The sequence below is a fragment of the Anolis carolinensis genome, unplaced genomic scaffold, assembly GCF_035594765.1.
Source record: "Anolis carolinensis isolate JA03-04 unplaced genomic scaffold, rAnoCar3.1.pri scaffold_12, whole genome shotgun sequence".
Taxonomy (NCBI): Eukaryota; Metazoa; Chordata; class Lepidosauria; order Squamata; family Dactyloidae; genus Anolis; species Anolis carolinensis.
The window spans coordinates 24,160,992-24,183,277 of NW_026943823.1; the positions used below are offsets into that span (position 1 = coordinate 24,160,992).

The window sequence follows — 22,286 nt, forward strand, 5'->3', positions numbered from 1 at the left end:
AAGACAAGCCTGGAGAGTTTTCTCGTGCAATCACGGCCATTGATAGTGATGTTTATTATCGGAGCATTCCATTTTTAATGTGTTTTCTGCTAAACTCCACCTCGTCCGCTGTGGTTGGCCTTCCAATACCTTGGCAGTGTTTTGTCCCGACCGGTTGCCCTGTCTCCTTTTCTTCTGATGCCAGGAACTTCCAACATCTGATGTCCTCCTTGTTGATCAGAGTTCCAACCAATCCAGGATGAAATTTGGTTTTTGGGATTCGCCAAATTCAATCGAGCTTTGGGATACTTTGGCCTTTCATCAAATACTTGTCTTAAAGATCTTAGCCCCATCACCATAGCCTCTCAGGAGCATAAAATCCTGCTTTCAAGTTGGTATTACCTTATGGTTGAGGGGTCCAGTGGCCTTCGTTCTTTGCACATAAATACAATAGCAGCCATCCAATGTGTGTCATTAAAAGTAGAATTTTATTTTATTTTTCTTCCAAAATATATGTACAAATCTTTAAAAGCACATGGAGACATGCTGGTCCTTGCCCGACCGAGCCTCCTTCACGCTGGGCAAGACGAGTACGTATTTCTCATGGTTTGTGTCCCCATAAGACATTTTCCTCGCCCCCCTCCCTGCCCGTTTTACAAAATTACATTTTTTTTATTCAGTAGGAACATTTATAAATTCATCTCTATTTGACATCATATAAAACAAAACTAAATATTCAGTTGTAAGCCTTTGTCACTTTCTTCTTCTCGCACTTCGGTCCTCTCTTTTTTCCTTTGCACATAGAAAATAGGACATAAGATATACATTATTTAGATTAGACCAGGCATGGGAAAACATTGGTCCTCCTGATTGTTGTTTTGGACTCCAACTCCCACCATTTCTCGGGCCCTTTCCTTTTTCAGCTCAGCCGCTTAAGTGGCAAATATGCATCCACCTCCACTGAGGTGCAAACACTGAGTACAAAATGGAGTGCTGAGTCTGAACATGCTCAGTACAATCAAATGTCTATAACTCCGCCTACACTAAAGAGGTGCAAACTGGCAAATTAATACATGCATAGAATACAAGTTAGTAAATCTATATTTTAACAAATAAATAGTGAAAGGCTTGCGGAGTTGCTATAGCCTCAGGTCCTTTCCTTTTCGCCCTCAGCCGCTTAAGTGTCAAACATGCATCCACCTCCACTGAGGTGTTAAGCAGACACTGAGTACAAAATGGAGTGCTGAGTCTGAGCATGCTCAGTACAATCAAATGTCTATAACTCCGCCGACACTAAAGAGGTGCGAACTGGCAAATTAATATACGCATAGAATACAAGTTAGCAAATCTATACATTAACAAATAAATAGTGAAAGGCTTGCGGAGTTGCTATAGCCTCAGGCCCTTTCCTTTTCGCCCTCAGCCGCTTAAGCGGCTGAGGGCGAAAAGGAAGGGGCCTGAGGCCGTTAGGAATGATGGGAGTTGGAGTCCAAAACACCTAGAAGGAGGACGAAAATTTGCCCATGCCTGGATTAGACTCTCAAATTACCTCTCAAACCAGCTTAGCTAGATCAACCAGCCTTTAGCTTTTTATATATATGTACAAAATATATTTATATATATTTCATTAAAAGTGCAAAGACTTTATAAAGGTGCCTGTGTTTTTATTGAAACCCGGAATTGGCATCGCTCGGGACAGAACAGTAATACTAATACTACATCCTTCCCATGTTTATTGCAAAACTTCTAGGATACGTGGATCTTGCGGCCATCCAAAGGTTGCTGAACTGAAACTCCCATAAGCCCCAGATAGTGATGGGAACATGGGAAGGGCTTTAACACAGAAGGTTAATCACCAGGCTACAATAAATCCTTGAGAGTTCGAAGCCCGGGTCAGGGTGAGCTCCTGATCTTTAGCCCAGCTTCTGCCTATCTAGTGGTTCGAAAACGAATGTGAGTAGATAAATAGGAACCACGTTAAAGCGGGGGAGGTATTTAGGCTCAGAAAAAAAGCAAGTTTATGAACAGGAGCGATAACACCCCCTGTTGGGCGGAACCGAGCACACCCTCCAAAGATGCCGAAAGATGGGAAAGCCTATCTGTTGCCTGTCTTGTCATTGTTCTAATCGGCATTGAATGTTTGCCGTATATGTGTTCTGTGATCCGCCCTTTGGGGTGAGAAGGGCAGAATATAAATACTGTAAATAGTAAATAAATGCTGGGAGTTGCAGTTCAACAACATTGGGAGAGCCACACGAGTCCTGTCTCAGTCACAGAGAGTTTTTAGACTCAAAATACGAGAGATATCCAGAAAGTAGATTACGTTTTGGAATTAAAAATGAACAAAGTATAGGAGAAAACATTTACCATATGCAGTTAAAAGCCACACCCAAATACCACTTCTCAACATAGTCGCAATTCAAATCTAGGCACTTATCATAGTGATGAATGAGCTTGGCAACTCCTTCCCAACAAAACTCTTCCGCTTGTGTCCTCAAAAAGTATAGGAGAAAACATTTACCATATGCAGTTGAAAGCTACACGCAAATACCACTTCTCAACATCGTCGGCATTCAAACCTAGGCACTTATCATAGCGATGAATGAGCTTGGCAACTCCTTCCCCACTAAACTCTGCCGCTTGCGTCCTCAACCAGCCGGTCACCCCTTCCCGCAACTGCGCATCATCGCCAAAATGTTGCGTTGCCAGCCATGCCCCCATTGTTGGAAACAAGTGGTTGAAGAAGCAAGCGGCAGAGTTTTGTGGGGAAGGAGTTGCCAAGCTCATTCATCACTGTGATAAGTGCCTAGATTTGAATGGCGACTATGTTGAGAAGTGGTATTTGGGCGTGGCTTTCAACTGCATATGGTAAATGTTTTCTCCTATACCTTTTGAGGAAGCAAGCGGCAGAGTTTTGTGGGGAAGGAGTTGCAAAGCTCATTTATCTCTGTGATAAGTGCCTAGATTTGAATGGCGACTATGTTGAGAAGTCATATTTGGGTGTGGCTTTCAACTGCATATGGTAAATGTTTTCTCCTATACTTTGTTCATTTTAAATTCTAAAATGTAATCTACTTTCTGGATAGCCCTCGTACATGAGATTAATGCCTCTTTCCATTCCCTCGATGTGTCCATTGGCTCCGTGTAATTACAAACCCGTTGCCTACTGAACTCTGGCACAATAAGTTACACGCAGACAACTCCCAGGTGAAGAAGACGCAAGAGAAAGTCTACCCGGCATCCTCCCACCCTGCCTGACACTAGTGCCTTCCCTGCCTACAACTAAAGTAAGTTAGTTCCTGAGAAAGAAACTTTCAGAAAACCCGAGAGAAGGACATGATCCTTCTCACACTTGCCTGGGTCAAGAGAAAAATATTGTATTTAGCTCAGGCATGAGCAAACTTCGGCCCTCGCTCCAGTCCAAAGTTTTCCCATGCCTGATGTAACTGATCTAAGACAGAGCTTCTTAAACTTCTCTCCTTCTGGCCTGAGAAATGTTGGTATATATAGAGGTATATAAAGTATGTATAAAACCCACACGTTTACAGATAACAAACCAGCATTGGCAAGGCTTGATAAACAGGCTGACTTCCACATTATTGGGTGCATCCGAAGCATCTTCGGCACAAACACGTTCCTGTAAATGTTGAAAACGGCAGCCAAGGACTCACAGTTTAAGAAGCCCTGACCCAAGACACCACTGATGGTAAGATTTCAGAGACGTGGGGAAAAATGCATCTCGGAATCAAGTACGGAAAGAGACGGATTGCCAATTGTGAAGCCTTGTTTTTTCTACTGTCCTACATCAGTTGGTGCCCATTGCGTCTGGCATAATACGGAGAAAATAGTGCTTTCGGAATAAAGTGCATGCTTTCAGAAAGGCCAATACGTATCCATTGGGAGTGGTGGTTCATTGTGAACAACTTAAAATCCCCACTTTGGAGGTGTTTCCCCCCTTCATTCCTCTCTCCGCAGGCACACACGTTGTTGCCATCGTAAGGGCTCGTCCAACAAGCCCCGTCCGGCACATACTTTGCGGAAAAGGAGAAGAAAGGGAACGGAAAGGGAGCCACTGGCTCTCAGCCTCGAGCCAGGTTTGAACCACAAAGAACAAAAAATATACAAATATATCAAGGATTGTCTTGTGTCCCCTACAAACATGGCAACTACAGTGGTTAGGTTCGCGAAGGGCATCTCCAAAATTAATTGAGCAAACCAGCCACGGCCAGTGTGAGTTTTCTAGGCTGTCTGGCCATGTTCCAGAAGCATTCTCTCCTGACGTTTCACCCACATCTATGGCAGGCATCCTCAGAAGTTGTGAGGTCTGTTGGAAGCTAGGCAAGTGGAGTTTATATATCTGTGGAATGAAATCGAAGCCGGGTCAGATTGAGCCCCCAATCATTAATTGCCTAGCTCGCTGTTGACCTAAGCAGCTCGAAAGACAGTTGCATCTGTCGAGTAAAAAATTTAGGTACCGCTTTATGTGGGGAGGCTAATTTAACTAATTTATGACACCATAAAAACTTCCAGCAGCGTGTGAAAAGGAATGAGGAAGTACTCCATCAAGGACTCAGTGTCACAAGTGGATGATGAAGCGGTAGCTCCCCCTGTGGCCGGAATCGAGCATACCCTCATGAAGCCGGAAGCTGGAAAATGTTAAATTGCCTCTGTGTCTGTATATCATATATCTAATGGCATTGAATGTGTACATTGTGATCTCCCCTGAGTCCCCTTCGGAGTGAGAAAGAAGGGCGGAATATAAATACTGTAAATAAAATAATAATAAATAACAGATGTGGGAAAAATGTCAGGAAAGAATGCTTCTGGAACATGGCCAAAAAACTCACAGCAAACCGGTGATTCCGACCGTAAAAGCCTTTGACAACAATGCATTATCCAACAAGACATGGTTTGGGAATTTCATGGTTCATTTCTGACTTTACGAAGGCTGGCTTATTTAAACCACGTCATAACACCCAAACCGTGGCTCATCCCAGTCTCTCTAGCTCAGTGGTCCTCAAAACAAGGCCAGTGGAAGGAAGCAGTGCTTGCAATCATAAGGTGCCTCGTGCTTATGAGGTCCTGTTCTACATTCTCTGCTGCCGTTTCTGGCCTCTCTTCCCAGGACTTGAATATAGTACCGAGGCCCAAATTTATCGATATCCAACCCCTGCCCTTTATGGGACCAAGACAAGGAGCTGAATACTCTCAATTACATATTTGCCTGACATTCCAGTTAACCGCCGCTCCGCAACATTGCCATTCCCCCGACGGATGTGCAAAACATACATACTCATAGCTCGCATCTATTTTTCTTCTTCGTGGTCTCTGTGAAATACACCTGTGCAAATTTCACAGATGACCCCTCGAAGAAACATGGTCACAGGTAAGCAACCATCATATACCATGCATGGGCAAACTTCGGCCCTCCAGGTGTTTTGGACTCCAACTCCCACAATTCCTAACAGCCTACCGGCTGTTAGGAATTGTGGGAGTTGGAGTCCAAAACACCTGGAGGGCCGAAGTTTGCTCATGCCTGATCTATACCATTCACTCTTCTTCTCTTGCAATTGTGCATTGCGTCCGCAAGCTCTTCTAGTGTTTACATCAGGGGTCCCCAAACTAAGGCCCGTCCAAGGTCTTTGACCTGGTCCCTGTCCTAAACTTTAGACTTAGGGTTGACGTAAGTCTACCTGGTCTTTGGAGGTCTCTTTGCTTAGCTATGGTCTTATGAGATCATCTAGATGGTCTTTGAAGGTCTCTTTGCTTAGCTATGGACTTATGAGACCATCTAGAGGGTATTTGAAGGTCTCTTTGCTTAGCTATAGTCTTATGAGATCATCTAGAGGGTCTTTGAAGGTCTTTTTGCTTAGCTATGGTCTTATGAGATCGTCTATATGGTCTTTGAAGGTCTCTTTGCTTAGCTATGGTCTTATGAGATCATCTAGAGGGTCTTTGAAGGTCTCTTTGCTTAGCTATGGTCTTATGAGATCGTCTATATGGTCTTTGAAGGTCTCTTTGCTTAGCTATGGTCTTATGAGATCATCTAGAGGGTCTTTGAAGGTCTTTTTGCTTAGCTATGGTCTTATGAGATCATCTAGAGGGTCTTTGAAGGTCTCTTTCCTTACCTATGGTCTTATAAGATCATCTAGATCATCTTTGAAGGTCTCTTTGCTTAGCTACGGCCTTATTAGACCATCTAGATGGCTTTTGGGGGCCCCTTTCCTTACCTATGGTTTTATGAGATTATCTAGATGGTCTTTGAAGGTCTCTTTGCTTACCTATGGTCTTATGAGATCATCTAGATCAGGGGTCCCCAAACTAAGGTCCTCCAAGGTCATTGACCTGGCCTTTGTCCTAAACTTTAGACTTAGGGTTGACCTAAGTCTGAATCGACTTGCAGGCACACAACAACAATCCTAACTTTGGACTATTTCATCATAGCAACCCAGTGATTCCAGCCAATGATAACAACACAATGATAATGCTGGTAGGTAAGAAGAAAACAGGCCTGTGTCCAGAAGGAGACACCCAGTGCTTGGAGGATTCCTGCTTTTCCTTAAAGGTGAACTTGTCAATCTTCTCAGCCTGAGCTAGAAACCATCAAGACGGAGCTCCAAAGGACCGTTTCTGATCCAGGCTTTTTGCAATCCCCACGAAAGAAGTCTTGGTGAGACTCGCCTTCAGAGCCTACGACATTGGTTTCCCAAACAGAACAAAAAGTGCAAACCCAGCACTGCTTACATTTCAAGAACATATAACACACACATTAAAAACAACAATGCCCCTAACAACGGTCAATATTCATTTTCCTTTGGAAACACACGAAACAGTAGGGGATGCTTTGGTATACACACCCACTGAGGAATAAAACCTTTTTTTTCTTTAAAAAAAAACATAATCATAAATATATAAACACAGTTAAAGTGACCATTTACAAAAATACAATTTATTGCTAACACTACGGCCTTTGTCATGTTGCAGGCGTGTGTCCTCTCTGAGTAGAAATCGCCCACGTCTCGCGCACCAAACGGAGCAAAACCACAAAGTTTGCCTTTGATAAACTCCCAAAAAAGGGTTCGTTGGGCAGAGAAATAGGAGAAACGGGGGGAAGGTTCCTGCACCTCTTTAGAAAAAACTATCTATGTATATTTGGCTAAGCGGGGAGTAGAAATAGATCGGTTTGTAACAAAAATAGCAGAAACCTTTGTATTAGGACCCGAATCCTAGCCGTGAAAAGGAGCTGGTGCAAAAAGAAGAAATTCAGGCAAGAGTGGTGTTGTCGTCAACAGTAGCAGCATTTCCCAAAAGGAAACCGTGGGAACCGACCAATGGGAAAACTCTAAGGGAAAGTGGATCGGGAGGGGGGGATGTGTTGGTCAACCCACCTGTGAATGACGACGACGGTACCAAAATAGAAATCTACAAACCTCACACACAATAGAAAAGAGAAGAAAGGGGGTCGACCTGCCGATCGCGGGACCTCGGTCTGTGTTCAGAGTGGTTCACAGTGAATTCTGCCAAGATTTTTTAGCCAAGCCACGCGGGAAAGTCTTGGCCCAAGCTCATCGAGTGCAGCTTCTGGTCCAAAACTCATCCGTATTTAAACTTGGCTACGGAAAGGAAACGGCTTTGAAGCGAGGAATCCACCTGCCATAGTAAAGATATGGCTTTGCAGCATCAGAAGGGTCCTACTCCACTGCAAATTGAAGCTTGCTCTCCCCCTACTCGAGGTCCTTCTTTACTCTCCTCTTACGTCAGCTGAGCCAGGAGTTGTATCCGCCAGACCGACAATTCCGCCAAAGCGGGAACTTCCGCAAGCGCCCTGGCTTCACGGCCTCCTCTCTATTTCGAGACACAGGGTACAGATGAAGAGATGTCCCACCGGCACAAAGCTCATGTGGATAATAATCAAGCCAGGTTGGCTCTCTGGGGTTCCGAGGATCTCTGCTCTCTCTCTGCTCTTGAGAGGGTCCTTCCATCCATCCATCCATCTATCCGCGCATCCATCTTTGGCTCTGCTGCATCTCTCCTTGAGCCTTGTCTCCGGGAGGCTCTCAGGGCAGAACTGCCTTCTCTTCTGGGCTTGCTCGCCCTCTCGCCTCCGCTCCAGCACAGCAGCTGCTGAACGAACGAATGAACGAACGAACGCACGTCCCACCATTTCCACCAGCATCTCTCCAGCACTGTAGGCCTCAAGGCAGCTGCATTTCGGGAAGGTCTTGCAAGCCGCAGGGCTGGCCCTGCATGTGGTGGCTCTGGGGCTGCTGCGGGTGGTGGAAGTAGCCCATGGCGGCGGCACTCGGTTGCGAGAGGTGGGGCTGCGGGAAGAGGCGCTGGGCCTGGCCCTGCTCAGCCGCCCCGTGCATCTGCAGAGGAAGCCAAGCACTTGAGTCAGGCAGCCAGGGGCAAGTGAATTCGATAGCTCGGTAATTCGATAACATAAATGGGCAGACAGAATGTCGGATAAGTCAAACTGTTGGATAATAGGGAGGCCCTGGTTCCCTACCCTGCAGAGGCTGGAGTCACCTTTGCCTACCCCCCTTGCTTGCTTGCTCACTCACTAACCAGGGTTCTGGTTCTGCTGCTGCTGCCACCGCCACACTTACCACTAAGGCCCAGTGAGTGAGCGAACAAGGGAAGGCAGCAAAGGCGGCAGAAGCAGGAGCCTAGCTGCCTCTTCCAGGCTCCTGCTTCTGCCACTGTTGTTGACTTTGCAGCCTGTCCTCCCTCCCTCCCTCTCTCACTCACTCATCCGCTCTCCCTCACTCACTCACTCACTCACCAGACGGATCCCGGCAGCAGCGGCAGAACCAGGACCCGGCCCAGTGAGTGAGCGAGGGAGGGCGGCAAAGGCGGCAGAAGCTATAATGCTCCGATTGTTCCCTGCCCAGAAACTGGTGCCACTGGGAGGCATCCTCACCTGAAGGTAGAGGTGATGCTGCTGAACCTGCGGAGGCTGCCACTGGTGGAGAGCATTGGGAGCGTGGTTCTGCTGTGCAGCGACGTTGCTGTGCGGGATCATCACCGACGGGGTGAAAACGGGCGACGGGGCGATCGTGGCACACGTGATGGGCTGCATCTGCACCGCAGGAGGAAGGCCCGGCTGCTCCTGAGCAAACCTGGATGGCGGAAAACAAGGAGAATGTTCATGTTCATGGCCTCATTCGCCACTTCCAAGTTGCCATACAACTAAAGCTGCGAAAGGTGACAAATGATACAGCGATAAACCTGTTTCATCACTTAGAGCCGGAACATAGTCGTATGAACGTTTATCATACAGCTCACATTTCCCCATAAGATGAGAGCAAAGCATTTTACCCGAAAAAGTATCTATCTATGTATTTATACATATATTAGAGGTGCACCATTTTTCGCTAGTCATCACAAGTCATATCAAATTTGTTAAATTCATACTTATGATGCAATATCTGACACGTGGGCGTGGCCTGCGCCAAAAACTTAAGAATCAAAACTTACCCAGTACTTTTCCATTTGCATTCTGTAAACCTCAGAAGCCTCCCAAAATCAGTTTCATGTTCAGCACAAGGAAGCAAAGCAAAGCCAAAAAGGCTGCCTTTCCCTTTTAAATGAATGGCCTCTTGCCATGACGAGAGGAAAGCAGCAGGGAAAAAGCAGAGTTCGCTGGGAAAGAGATGGGAGAAAGCACAGAACACTGGGAAATGTAGTTTGGGAAGGCAAGGAGCCCTACGGCAGAGAATGCAAAAGGCTCTGCCCTGAACTACACTTCCCAGAATTTTGAGAGAAAGGCCATGAATTTACAGAGGAAAGGCAAGGCAGTCTTTTTGGCTTTGCTTTTTGCGTTTTGCTTCCTTGTACTGAATATGAAACCGACTTTGGGAGCCTTCCAAGATTTACAAAACTAAAACAAAAATGTATGGGGTAAATTTCAATTTCTTAATGTTTGGCGCGGACTGAACATGCGCGTCGGATATTGTGCCGTAAGTACAAATCATCCGAAACTGATTTCAACTTGTGACACTTTCCGATTTTTTTTTCACATGGCTATTAACTACATTTCCACGCCACTGCCCCTTCCCTGATTATCAAGACACAAAATAAAGCCATGCAAAACAAAGTGGGGAATCTATAGGCAAACAAACCACCAGCAGCAGCATCTTCCTGTCATGCATTCCAATACCTTAAGCTCCGATCTTGGTTGTAGTCGGGCAGCGGTTGCCGCTCGCCCATTTCGGCCGCCATCGGAGCAGACACAGTGATGGGGTGCGCTTGGGAGAACACCATGGGGTTGTTGTAGAGCGGCATCGAAATGCTCATCTGCATGGGCAAGCAGGCCTGCTGGACCTGGCTGCCTCGCATGACGTGCTTTGGCTGTTGCTGCTGCTGCTGCACCTAAAATATAGGCACAAAACACACACAAAAATAGAATCAGGTTCGGAAAGTGGATGTAGAGAAGCAACACATACCCCCAAACACACCTGTATTGACTCAAGTTGAATGTGCCATAGAACTTAATGCGCAGCTCAATTTTCAAAACCCGGAAACTATAAAAAGTATTTGCTACCAAATGTCATGCGCAGCAGCAAAGGGTGCGCTCTTTGTCATTTGCACCCCCAAAAATTGTGCATTCCAGTTCCTGCCTGCTTAGAATTCCTTCTTTACAAACAAAACTTTTATTGCACCATATCTTCCAGCAACAGAGAGCAAAACCTTGGGGTGCATCCCTGCTGCAGAATGAATGCGCTCTAATTGCCTTGGTTCAATGCTATGGTATCCTGGAAGATGTAGTTCTATAAAGGTCTTGAGCTTTCTCTGCCAAAGGAGGCTGATGCTTCACCAAACTACAAATCCCAGGATTGCATAGCATTGAGTCACTGAATTAGAGGTGAGGTCCTTCAAACAGAAGCTCCAGGTGCTCCTGAAGTAGTAGTAGTAGTAGTAATAGTAGCAATAGTAATAATAATGATAATGATATTTGGGTTGTTATGTGTTTTCCGAGCTGTCTGGCCATGTTCCAGAAGCATTCTCTCCTGATGTTTTCGCCCACATCTATAGCAGGCATCCTCAGAGGTTGCACATAATAATAATTGCACATAATAATAACTGCACATAATAATAATTGTATTTCTTACCCGCCTCTCCTCATGGCTCGAGGTGGGTTACAGAACAATTAAAACACATAAGCACAATAAAAACACCAAGACACATATTAAAATGTACGCTTATAAAAGTTAACACACCAAAATGTATCTCTATAAAATATATATTGAAATAATATTAAAGTCACGTCCCCTTTTGCTTTGGCTCTGTGCTAAGATTGCCGTATGACTCGAATCTCATGCGCAACCGAATTTTGGTGAGGCAACTCGGCCAAAAACTGTGAGCATTAGATTTGCGTCAGTACGGCAATATCCCTTGATAAAACTTGGTGCGAATGCCAGTGTGCATCAACAACGGGATCCAGGCCAAGTATATGGATTCTAGAAGAGCAGCATCTCCTGCCAGTAGGAGAGGCTGCAAGTCATCCTGCGTCAGTTGGATTCAGGGATAAGATGAATCAGGATCCGAGCATCCCGACAGGTCCGTTCAGCAATGGTTGGTCCTTAAGGTGATCTAGCTGAGAAAATTCTGTTCCTAACAGCTGGTAAGCTGGCTGGGATATCTCCTTCATCTCGGGGGAAAGAAGTTTCAACAGCTACCCATTTTTTTCTGGCTACGGACCGGGCTATATCCCTACCTGGAACTGCTGCGGTGAGGCCAAGTGTGTGCCGCAGAACTGCTTGGATGGCATTAGGCCTTGCTGCTGCTGTTGCTGCTGTTGCTGGGACTTCTTTGCAGCGGCCGGTCTGTTTGCTGCGGCCGTTGCCTGCTGCTGGGAAGGCCGCCTTGGACTCTGGTGCTGAACGCCACCGAAGACCATCGGCATGGGCTGCTGCATCAACATCTGTCGGGGGAAAAGGATAAAGAGCTCGCGGGAGGCAACACACGTTTGCATTCCAAGCTTGGAATCATGCACTTTCATTCCAATATTTCATCCTCTTAAGTCATTCGGGTATATGGAAGTACGCAAGCAAGCCCATGCATTGCACCCAGGCAGAAGCTGGTCTTGAAAACCCGGGTAGTTTTAGAGTGCATCTAAAATTGTGCCAGGTGAAAAATGATACAGCAAGAAGCCTGTTTCATCACTTGGAGGCGGAACATACTTGCATGAATGTTTATCATGTCAGGGTTTTTGTAGTGTGTGTGTGAAATGTACATTCACTGTTAAAGTGTATTTCAGTAGTTAAGTGGTTAATTGCACAAAGCCCTGATTTATGGCTAGAAGGGCAAAGCATCAAGACTTCCATTTGTAGCAGGAAGATATGTCATAGACTGTGGAATGTGGGTTGTGTCTTAGTGTTCGCTGATAAGAGCAATGGAAAGACTCCATTAATCTCTCTGCCGTAGCAACATGTGTCCAAAGCAGCTCTGGCTTACTTTGTAAATACTTGTAAAATAAAGATGTATAGTGACTGGGATCGGCAGATCAGATTGGCTATGCTGTCTTGTTTGTTGGTGCCACTTAACAGTTGTTAAGTGGTCTAACGGAGGAGGAGGAGAACTGCTTCATATCCATCATCCAGGACACCGTTTTCCTGACATATCATACAGCTCACATTTCCCCATAAGATGAACGTAAAGCATCTTACCCAAAAAAGTATCTATATACTAGAGGTGTACCATTTTTCACTAGTCGTCGTTAAGTCGTATCAAATTTGTTAAATTTATATTTCCGATGCAATATCTGACACGTGGGCATGACCTGCGCCAAAAACTTAAGGATCGAAACTTATCCAATATTTTTGCATTTGCATTTTGTAAACCTCAGGAGCCTCCCAAACTCAGTGCAAGGAAGCATGGCAAAGCCAAAAAGGCTGCCTTTCCCCTTTAAATAAATGGCCTCTCACCATGAGGAGATACAACATAGAGTTATAGCAGTTCGATACATAGCAGTTAAAACTGTCATGGTTCCATTGGGTTTGGAGGTACGAGAGGTACTTGTGCTCCTCCTCTCCTGGAGATTTCCAGTGCTATAGCTCAGCTAAGTGGACTACAAATCCCCAGCAGAGAACTTAAAGAGTCTCACTGAAGCGCAAATCAATTTCTAGCAAGAGAGAAGGCTGTGCGGATAAAGCATGACGTCAGGACAAAACCGATGGGCCAAACAGGGCAGAAGATTGTGCAATCTGCAGATTTAATTTTTGGAAGGGGACCACGGTGTCCAGCTACCAAATATTGTGTTATGCAGAAGGAGTTAAACACAATTCTTGGCAACAGCTGCAGCTTTTTCTTCCCAGCCTAGACTGGATTTCCCCCAAAAGTCCTTATTATTATTATTATTATTATTATTATTATTATTATTATTATTATTATTATTTCTACTTCCACAACTGTTGTGAGAATTCCAAGCCTGGTCTCCAGAGTCCTAGTCAAACTACTCCTCCACGCTGACGCTCAGGTTCACTTTAAGGTCTCATTAACCCAGAAATGGTTCAACAACAACAAATTACATAAATGGCACAATAATCAACCAAGCCGCTAGATGTCAGGCTTTGAACATCAGGTCAAGCATTAAATTGAGCATTGCACAGACAGCAACTGAGCTAGAAAAAAGCAGTATCTGACTCCGTACAAGACAGCGATCTACGCTCTTGTCTTGGTTGCAGAGCAGACATTTTGCAGCCACGAATCCCCAATTCCATGTCTAGGAAGGACTGGGGAAGCCTTGAGTCTGACACGGGAGAGAGTGAATACTGATCATATTCCACATTAATTTCACTGGATCAATAACCTGGCTTGATATAAGGCATCTCTTCATCTTCCCACCTGATTGCTGGAAGAGAGGAACCTGAAAGCTTGCAAAAGATAATGCAAAAACACTAAGAAGTTTTGACAGTGGTCGTTAAGTAGGGCTGTGCAATGTTTTCGTTAGTCGTTGTAAGTCGGATCAAATTTGTACTTATGACGCGATATCTGGCATGCGAGCCAGAAACGTAAGAATTGAAAATCACCAATATTTATCATTTCCTATTTGTTAACCTCGAAAGCCTTCCAAAATCAGTTTCCTGTTCAGTGCAAGGAAACAAAGCAAAGCCAAAAGGCTGTCTTTCCTCTTGAAATGAATGGCCTCTCGCCATGAGAGGGAAGAAGCAGAGTTCATTGGGAAAGAGATGGAGAAAGAACGGAACACTGGGAAATGTAGTTTGGGAAGGCAAGGAGGCCTATGGCAGAGAATGCAAAAGGCCCTGCCCGCAACTACATTTCCCAGAAGTCTGCTCAGCATCAGAAAGCCACTTAAGCAGCTGAGGGGGGAACGGAAGGGGCCTGAGGCTGTGAGGAATGGTGGGAGTTGAAGTCCAAAACACCTGGTGGGCTGAAGTTTGCCCATGCCTGTTTTAAAGGGATTGTGAATGGATACAAGTTGCAACTGAAGCCTCATAGAGATACCTGCAAGTTGGAGTCTTGCACCAGCTGGAGCTGCTCCTTGATCACGTGCAGTTCTTCTTGCTGCGTCTTGATGTCGGCCTGCAAGATGCGTGTCCTCTCCTCCAGCTGTTCCTTCAGCTGATGCATCATCCCCATCTGGGCTGGGAAGTGATACACCGGCTGCAAGCACAGAAGGGACAGGCGTGTTACTCAACCAGACCTTTGGACCCACCATTTACACTGGTCGCTTAGGAGAAGCAGAAGCTTTGTCACACACGGGACACATCTGTGTATACTTGTGCAGAAGTCAACAAATGGTGCCAAAAATACACTGAAGAAACTTGCGTTAACTTAATGTTGGAAATGGTTTGTTCTCCCTGTTACTCTGGAGCACCTGAAGCTGAGCAGAGGGCCTATTCATTTTTAATAGGGGCTACCTATATAGGAGGAAGTCTCTGTGCAAGCCTCGCACTTTTTGCACAGAGGCTACTGGAAGCCCCTATTAAAAATGGCCTCTGCTGCTCTGCTTCAAGCAACCAGATTCATTATTGCTGCATGCCCTTTATGCCAAAAAGGTAGGCGAGGAAGCAGGAAGGACTGCCTTTCTTCTAGTTTGAGGAAGGGAACAGATTGGGGTGGGAGGACTTGTTTCAGTTGCCTCCTGAACTTGCTTTCACACTGAATCCTTAACAGGTGGCTTTCCTCGCTCTTCTCTTCCAATCTTTGTCATCCCAGTTAGGATAGCAAACCATTGCTCAGGTCAGCAGTCTTGCCGGCACAAGGGTTTAACCCACTGGGCCACTGGGGGGAATGAGAATGGGAGTTTGATATATATGGGAAGTTTGAGTGGGAAAACCTTAGAACTGTCTTCTTAAGATTTTGGAAAGATGGAATAAACAACATGTTTCCAGTGATATATTCTTGTGAGCTTGCTTTTAATTCTAAGATTTCCAAGAGTCTGACATATTATTCCAAGATCTCCTAAAGTCTGACATATTATCCCAAGATCTCCCAGAATCGGACACATATCCTCTCTTTTTCTGTTAAGATCCCAATTTAGGGGCTGCCTGAAGCCACATCATTCATTTCCCCATTGCTAAAAGTCACTGATCTAAGGTGAAGGCAAGGAAAAACATGCGGTGCAACAAGCTGTCACAGCACACATTGCACAAACTGGCCATTACGCTATGTAACAATTTGAAGAAAAACTCTTCCTAGTTTGGAAGTGTTATTTCCTGTTTAATTGTGTGGTCCCTACTTTGAAAGTAGTAGTTGTGCTCCAGAAACGTTTGCTTTTGAGGCACAAACTAGGTTGAATTGCTTGTGATTGCATGAGATATTCATTGGAAAACTAGAGCTAAATGTGCTATCGCAGGATGATGTCTCTCCCACAGAAACTTAATAAATTTTCTCATGTTTATTTTATGATAAAACCAATTGCGAAATGACATTGATAGGCCAGGAACACAAATCGTGTTACACAGTGTTATCCTAAAGAAAGAAATCCTGTGATGTCAACGTAGGTCCTGAGCAATCTTCCCACCAGGTGCCATTCAGTGAAGGCACAGGACTGGTTTGCATGATGGACCGTAACGTACCATGACCGTCTGCTGTGCCGGAACCGTGGGCTGTGCCATGTGATGCTGCGGGAGATGCTCAGTGGGTGTTTGCGGTGTTGTTATACCCTTCGAAAGAAAGAGAGAGAGAGAAAGAAGAGAAAGGAGAGGGGGAGAGACTGATTCATAACACATCCAATGCAAAAATGAATATGATTGTCTTACTTTTTGTGCAACACACAAATCTGGAATCTGCTGGAATTTGGTTCCATGAACACAAAATTCATGCATATCCAGAACCCATAATAAGGTGTAGTAAAATGTTGTTTAGGGAGCCCCCCGGTGGTGCAGCGGGTCAAACTGCTGAGCTGCTGAACTTGCTGACCGAAAGGTCGCAGGTTCGAACCCAGGGAGCGGGGTGAGCTTCCGCTGTTAGCCCCAGCTTCTGCCAACCTAGCAGTTTGAAAATATGCAAATGTGAGTAGATCAATAGGTACCACTCCGGAAGGAAGGTAACAGCACTCTATTCAGTCATGCCCGTGGCTACATGACCTTGGAGGAGTCTATGGACAATGCCTGCTCTTCAGCTTAGAAATGGAGATGAGCACCAACCCACAGAGTCAGACACGACTGGACTTCGTGTCAGGGGAAAACCTTTGCTTAAAATGCTGTCTGTTCTATAAAAAGGCATAATCATTTTTTTGGTATTTTTATAAATAGATATTTTTAGGCTGTGAATGGCTGAATCCATAGGTACCAAATCCATGAATATGAAGGATTTGAATCCATGGCTTCCCTGTTCTTCCCTGTTCCCTGTGGGGAAAAACATCCCTGTTTACAAGCCTAACATCTCAGGAAGATTTTCTGAGTTTTTATGGCAAATTCCTAATTTCTAGGAAACTCAGGCTTCAATGGGACAAAACAACTTTTACATCCTCTGTTAGTTTTGACAGTGTAATAAACTTTTCTCATGTTTTTAATGATAGAACCAATTAGGAAATGACATTTATAACCCAGGAACAAAAGGAATGGTTGCTTACCCATAACCATGTTTCTTTGAATGGTCATCTGTGAAATCTGCAGAAATGGTGGTTGTTGCTCCATATGTGCGATTTCACAGACACCACGATGAAGAAGGAATTGTTGCTTACCTGTAACCGTGTTTCTTCAAGTGGTCATCTGCACATATGGCACAACAACTACCATAGATGTAATTTCACAGAGACCACAATGAAGAAGTAATAGTTGCTTACCTGTAACTGTGTTTCTTCGAGTGGCCATTTGTGAAATCTGAACATATGGTGCAACAAGTTTCATATATGTGATTTCACAGAGACCACGATGAAGAAATAGTGTTACATATTGTAATCAGCGGATGGCTTGAGTCCACCATAGAAACAACTAAACCCAAATCCTTTCCTTGCTTCCCTTTTTTTCCTGGTATCTTTTGGGCAGGTTGCCATTTCTTACCGGTGTGCTGCTGCTTGAAGGGAGCCTCAAAGGTGCTTTTTCTGACGGCCCCATTGGCAACGATTGCCGCGTCGGGGTGCTGGCTTCAGTGTGCCGAATGGAGGAGGAGGCTGCAAAGGAGAGAAGCAACAGTGAAGGGATGCACTGACAATAAGGGGATCGGCACAAAAAAGGGGCTTTCTAGCTCTCACCTCACCCTAAGCATTTGTGGAGATGAAAAACCTGTTGAAAATGCAACCAAGCTCAGCCTCCCACCGTGTCTAACTCCCTATTTATTATGTTTTCTCTCCATAAAGAGACTCACAACTAAAAGCACTTCAGTACAACTCTAAATATACAAATATTTAAACAGTATTAAACAACATTATTATGAAAGCAATCCAGGTTAAAACCATAAAAGCATTTAAGTTTCTCAACCTCTTTGTCCCACGAATCCTCTCCCAACTATCCAAAGTTTTAGACCTTACATTCACTTTCCTATATTATTGATTCTCGCTCCCCGACTGGAAGCTGTTGTGATTATCATTGATTTCTATTTTGGTGTAAATTTTTATTTTGTGTAATAATCTATTTTATATTGTTACGTATTGTATATTGTGTATTATTGTTGTAAACCGCCCTGAGTCCCTTCGGGGAGATAGGGCGGTATATAAATAAAGTTGTTGTTGTTGTTATTATTATTATTATTATTATTATTATTATTATTATTATTATTATTATTATTATGGTTAAACCACTGAGCTGCTGAACTTGCGGACCGAAAGGTTGGCATTTTGAATCTGGAGAGCAGGGTGAGTTCCTGCTGTTAGCCCCAGCTTCTGCCAACCTAGCAGTTCGAAAACATGAAAATGTGAGTAGATCAATAGGTACTGCTCTGGCGGGAAGGTAACGGCACTCCATGCAGTCATGCTGGCCACATGACCTTGGAGGTGTCTACGGACAATGCTGGCTCTTTGGCTTAGAAATGGAGATGAGCACCAACCCCCAGAGTGTGAGTAGATCAATAGGTACCGCTCTGGCGGGAAGGTAATGGTGCTCCATGCAGTCATGCCTATGGCCACATGACCTTGGAGGTGTCTACGGACAACGCCGGCTCTTTGGCTTAGAAATGGATGAGCACCAACCCCCAGAGTTGGACACGACTGGATTTCATGTTAGGGAAAAATCTTTACCCTTATCTAACTGCAGATTTGCTCCTTTTTCCTGGGAGTCTATTTCTCTTGCTCCCTTTCATTAACCTCCCAATAAACAAAATGGTCAGAGATAGAAGACAGGGAGAAAGTGGTGGAGCCTCTTCCTCAGAGGCGTGTTAACTGAGATACGAATCCTTGGCCCAACCGGCCGGTCAATGTTCTCTTGCAATTGTGTCACGAGAGCCACTGCCACCCCCTTTTTGTGCTTAGCCCTTGCGAGCGAGCAGATTAATCGCAGAGTCAGTCATGTGCGGGGTTTTTGCCTCGAGGAGGGCGGGAAGAGCCGGAGATAATTCCAGCCGCTTAGGAAGTGCTGCGTTCCCGGACCTTGTGTTCTTTCTGCCGTGTTCTGTCCCTCGGGCGATGGAAGCAGATTGCGAGATTGGGGCCTAATCCTCCGCTCAGCACTCCGGGTCTCGGTTCAGCCGCGGAAGGAGCAGGCTGTGCTTTCCCTGCATCGTGCGCACAAAGGGAAGGCCTTCTCCTGCCAAGGCTGCTCGTGCATCTGCTTCGGCTGATTTTAGTCCTAGAGATTAATTTAGTTGAAGACGTCCTGTGCCTCTATCCGTTTATCCCTTTTTGATTTTTGCTTGCCACTTTTTGCTTGCCACTTACTCCCCTTTTGGAGGAAAGAAAGGATCCCTCTTGATCCAGCATGAAAACAGGCCAAGATCCTCATCCACGACTGCAAGATTCAAACCGGATTGAATGTTATGCTGTGGTTTTGTTGCCCTGTTTTATGCACAAATAATTATGTCACTTTCATAATCCCAAATATTCTATCCTCCTTTCACAACCTCCCAGAAATTGCAGCCACTTAGATTTTATTTTTGTGTCAGGAGCAACTTGAGAAGCTGCAAGTCGCTCCTGGTGCGAGAGAATTGGCTGTCTGCAAGGATATTGCCCAGGAACATTGTCCGGATTTTTTGGTGTTTTGACCATCCTTGTGGGAAGCTTCTCTCATGTGCCGGCATGGAGCTGGAGCTGATAGAGGGAGCTCATCTACGCTCTCCCCAGGTTGGATTCGAACTAGCAACCTTCAAGTCAGCAAGTAATTAGTCTTACCCACTGTGCCACCAGGAGTTCCAGCCTCTTAGATAAAAGTAAAGGTTTTCCCCTGATGTTAAGTCCAGTCATATCAAACTCTGGGGGTTGGTGCTCATCTCCATTTCTAAGCCAAAGAGCCGGCATTGTCCGTAGACACCTCCAAGGTTATGTGGCCACTGGCATGACTGTGTGGAGCACCATTACCTTCCCGCCGGAGCGGTACCTATTGATCCACTCACATTTGCATGTTTTCAAACTGCTAGGTTGGCAGAAGCAGGGAGTTCACTCCACTCGCCGGATTTGAACCACCAACCTTTCGGTCAGCAGGTTCAGTTGCTCAGCAGTTTAACCCGCTGCACCACCGGGGTCTCCTAACCAATTGTAGATCCACTTAATATTTATTTATTTATTTATTTACAGTATTTATATTCCGCCCTTATTCTCACCCCGAAGGGGACTCAGGGCGGATTACAATGAACACATATATGGCAAACATTCAATGCCAACAGACAAACAACATACATTAGACAGACTCAGAGGCATTTTTAACATTTTTCCAGCTTCACGATTCCGGCCACAGGGGGAGCTGTTGCTTCACCGTCCAGTAGTGGCTGGACTTCCTCATTCCTTTCCTCGTGTTTTGCTGGCAGTTTTATGGTGTTGTAAATTAGCCTCCCGCATAAAGCGTCCCTAAATTTCCCTAATTGACAGATGCAACTGTTTTTCGGGGCTGCATAGGTCAACAGCAAGCCGGGGCTATTAATGGTCGGAGGCTTAACCCAACCCGGGCTTCGAACTCATGACCTCTCGGTCAGCAGTGATTTATAGCAGCTGGTTACTAGCCAGCTGCGCCACAGCCCGGTCCCCACAGCCTTGCCTAGCCCACATTGGACCAGTCTGCTTGCAAGGTGCCCTGGTTTGTCGGCTCCACACGGTACTTACACGCAGAGTCCGAAAGTGCCGTGTGTGAGGATCGTCGGGAGCTGGGCGAGGAGGCGGAGAGCCTTTCTCGGCTGGCCTCCTGGCTGGGAGCGCAATGGCGGATGTCGAGGAAACTCCCGTGACTCTGGAAAGAAGCAAAGCCAGCCTTGCGTGAGTGCAGTGCCAGCGGCAGAGGCCCACTCACACTTTCCCAAAAGGACACAAGCGAGAGAAAGAAACAACGGAGAACTGCAGAGAGAGACTATTGATAAGAGTGGCTTTGGGTTTTGTTGAAGACTGACATTTTAAGAAAACTTTAGAATTAAGATTTGTAGCATAACTACAAAACAAGTTCTTTGTGGATATTAAGACTTCTGATCTGGAAGGTTTTATTATGTTTTATTGCTGCGTTTTAACTTTGTCTTATTAATGGTTATGATTTTATCGTATGTTTTAATTTTCATTCATGCGTTTTCGGTATTTGATGTTATTGTATGTATGCTTGTTTTGCATTTGTAAGCCGCCTCGCGTCCCTGCGGGGAGATGGAGGCGGGGTATAAGAATAAAAATATTATTATTATTATTATTATTATTATTATTATTATTATTATTATTTTATTATGACACAGCAAACAAGATAGACATGCTGGATTTCATATCACAAAACCACAAGTCGAACACTTCCCAAGTGTCTAGGACTGTGTGACGTATTTTCGGATGATGCGCGCAGATCCCAGCAGGGTGGCCTTTTGCAGTTGGCAGATCATGATTTTGTCAATGTCTATTGTTTCCAAATTCCGGCTGAGATCTTTTATTATTATTATTATTATTATTATTATTATTATTATTATTATTATTATTATTATATTGTATGACACAGCAAACAAGACAGATATGCTGGATTTCATTTCACAAAACCACAAGTCGAACACTTCCCAAGTGTCTAGGACTGTGTGATGTATTTTTGGATGATGCGCGCAGATCCCAGTCGGGTGGCCTTTTGCAATTGGCCGATTGTAATTTTGTAAATGTCTATTGTTTCCAAATGCCGGCTGAGATCTTTTGGCACGGCACCCAGTGTGCCCATCACCACCGGGACCACCTGCACTATTTTCTGCCAGAGTCTTTGAAGTTCAATCTTGGGGTCCTGATAGCGGCTGAGTTTTTCCTGTTGTTTTTCGTCAATGCGACTGTCACCTGGGATGGCAACGTCAATGATCCAAACCTTGTTCTTTTCCACAACTGTGATGTCTGGTGTGTTGTGTTCCAGAACTTTGTCAGTCTGGATTCGGAAGTCCCACAGTATCTTTGCGTGCTCATTTTCCAAGACTTTTGCAGGTTTGTGATCCCACCAGTTCTTTGCTGCTGGGAGGTGGTACTTGACGCATAAGTTCCAATGAATCATTTGGGCCACATAGTTGTGCCTCTGTTTGTAGTCTATCTGTGCGATTTTCTTACAGCAGCTGAGGATATGATCCATGGTTTCGTCAGTTTCCTTGCACAGTCTGCGTTTTGGGTCATCAGCTGATTGTTTCATCTTGGCCTGAATTGCCTTTGTCCTGATGTCTTGCTCCTGGGCTGGAAGGATCAGGCCTTCTGTCTCCTTCTTCAGGGTCCCATTCGTGAGCCAGAGCCAGGTCTTCTCCTTATCAGCTTTTCCTTCAATTTTGTC

The 22,286-nt window shown here is 45.1% G+C and overlaps 1 protein-coding gene across 4 annotated transcripts in view; it reads right to left on the reverse strand.

Annotated features, from left to right (window-relative positions):
- Window positions 1-444: 444 nt before the first annotated feature.
- pasd1 (PAS domain containing repressor 1) overlaps window positions 445-22,286 on the reverse strand; it is an 80,501-nt gene continuing 58,659 nt past the window's right edge. For all 4 annotated transcript variants that reach the window (XM_062964049.1, XM_062964048.1, XM_062964047.1 and 1 more), the window contains 8 exons: window positions 20,636-20,759; window positions 17,454-17,563; window positions 16,026-16,112; window positions 14,449-14,607; window positions 11,699-11,905; window positions 10,142-10,353; window positions 8,903-9,101; window positions 445-8,348 (listed from right to left, as the gene is read on the reverse strand). In XM_062964049.1, the coding sequence (XP_062820119.1) occupies window positions 8,175-8,348; window positions 8,903-9,101; window positions 10,142-10,353; window positions 11,699-11,905; window positions 14,449-14,607; window positions 16,026-16,112; window positions 17,454-17,563; window positions 20,636-20,759 (1,272 nt within the window). In that variant the 3' untranslated portion in view covers window positions 445-8,174. The remainder of the gene's footprint in view (window positions 8,349-8,902; window positions 9,102-10,141; window positions 10,354-11,698; window positions 11,906-14,448; window positions 14,608-16,025; window positions 16,113-17,453; window positions 17,564-20,635; window positions 20,760-22,286) is intronic.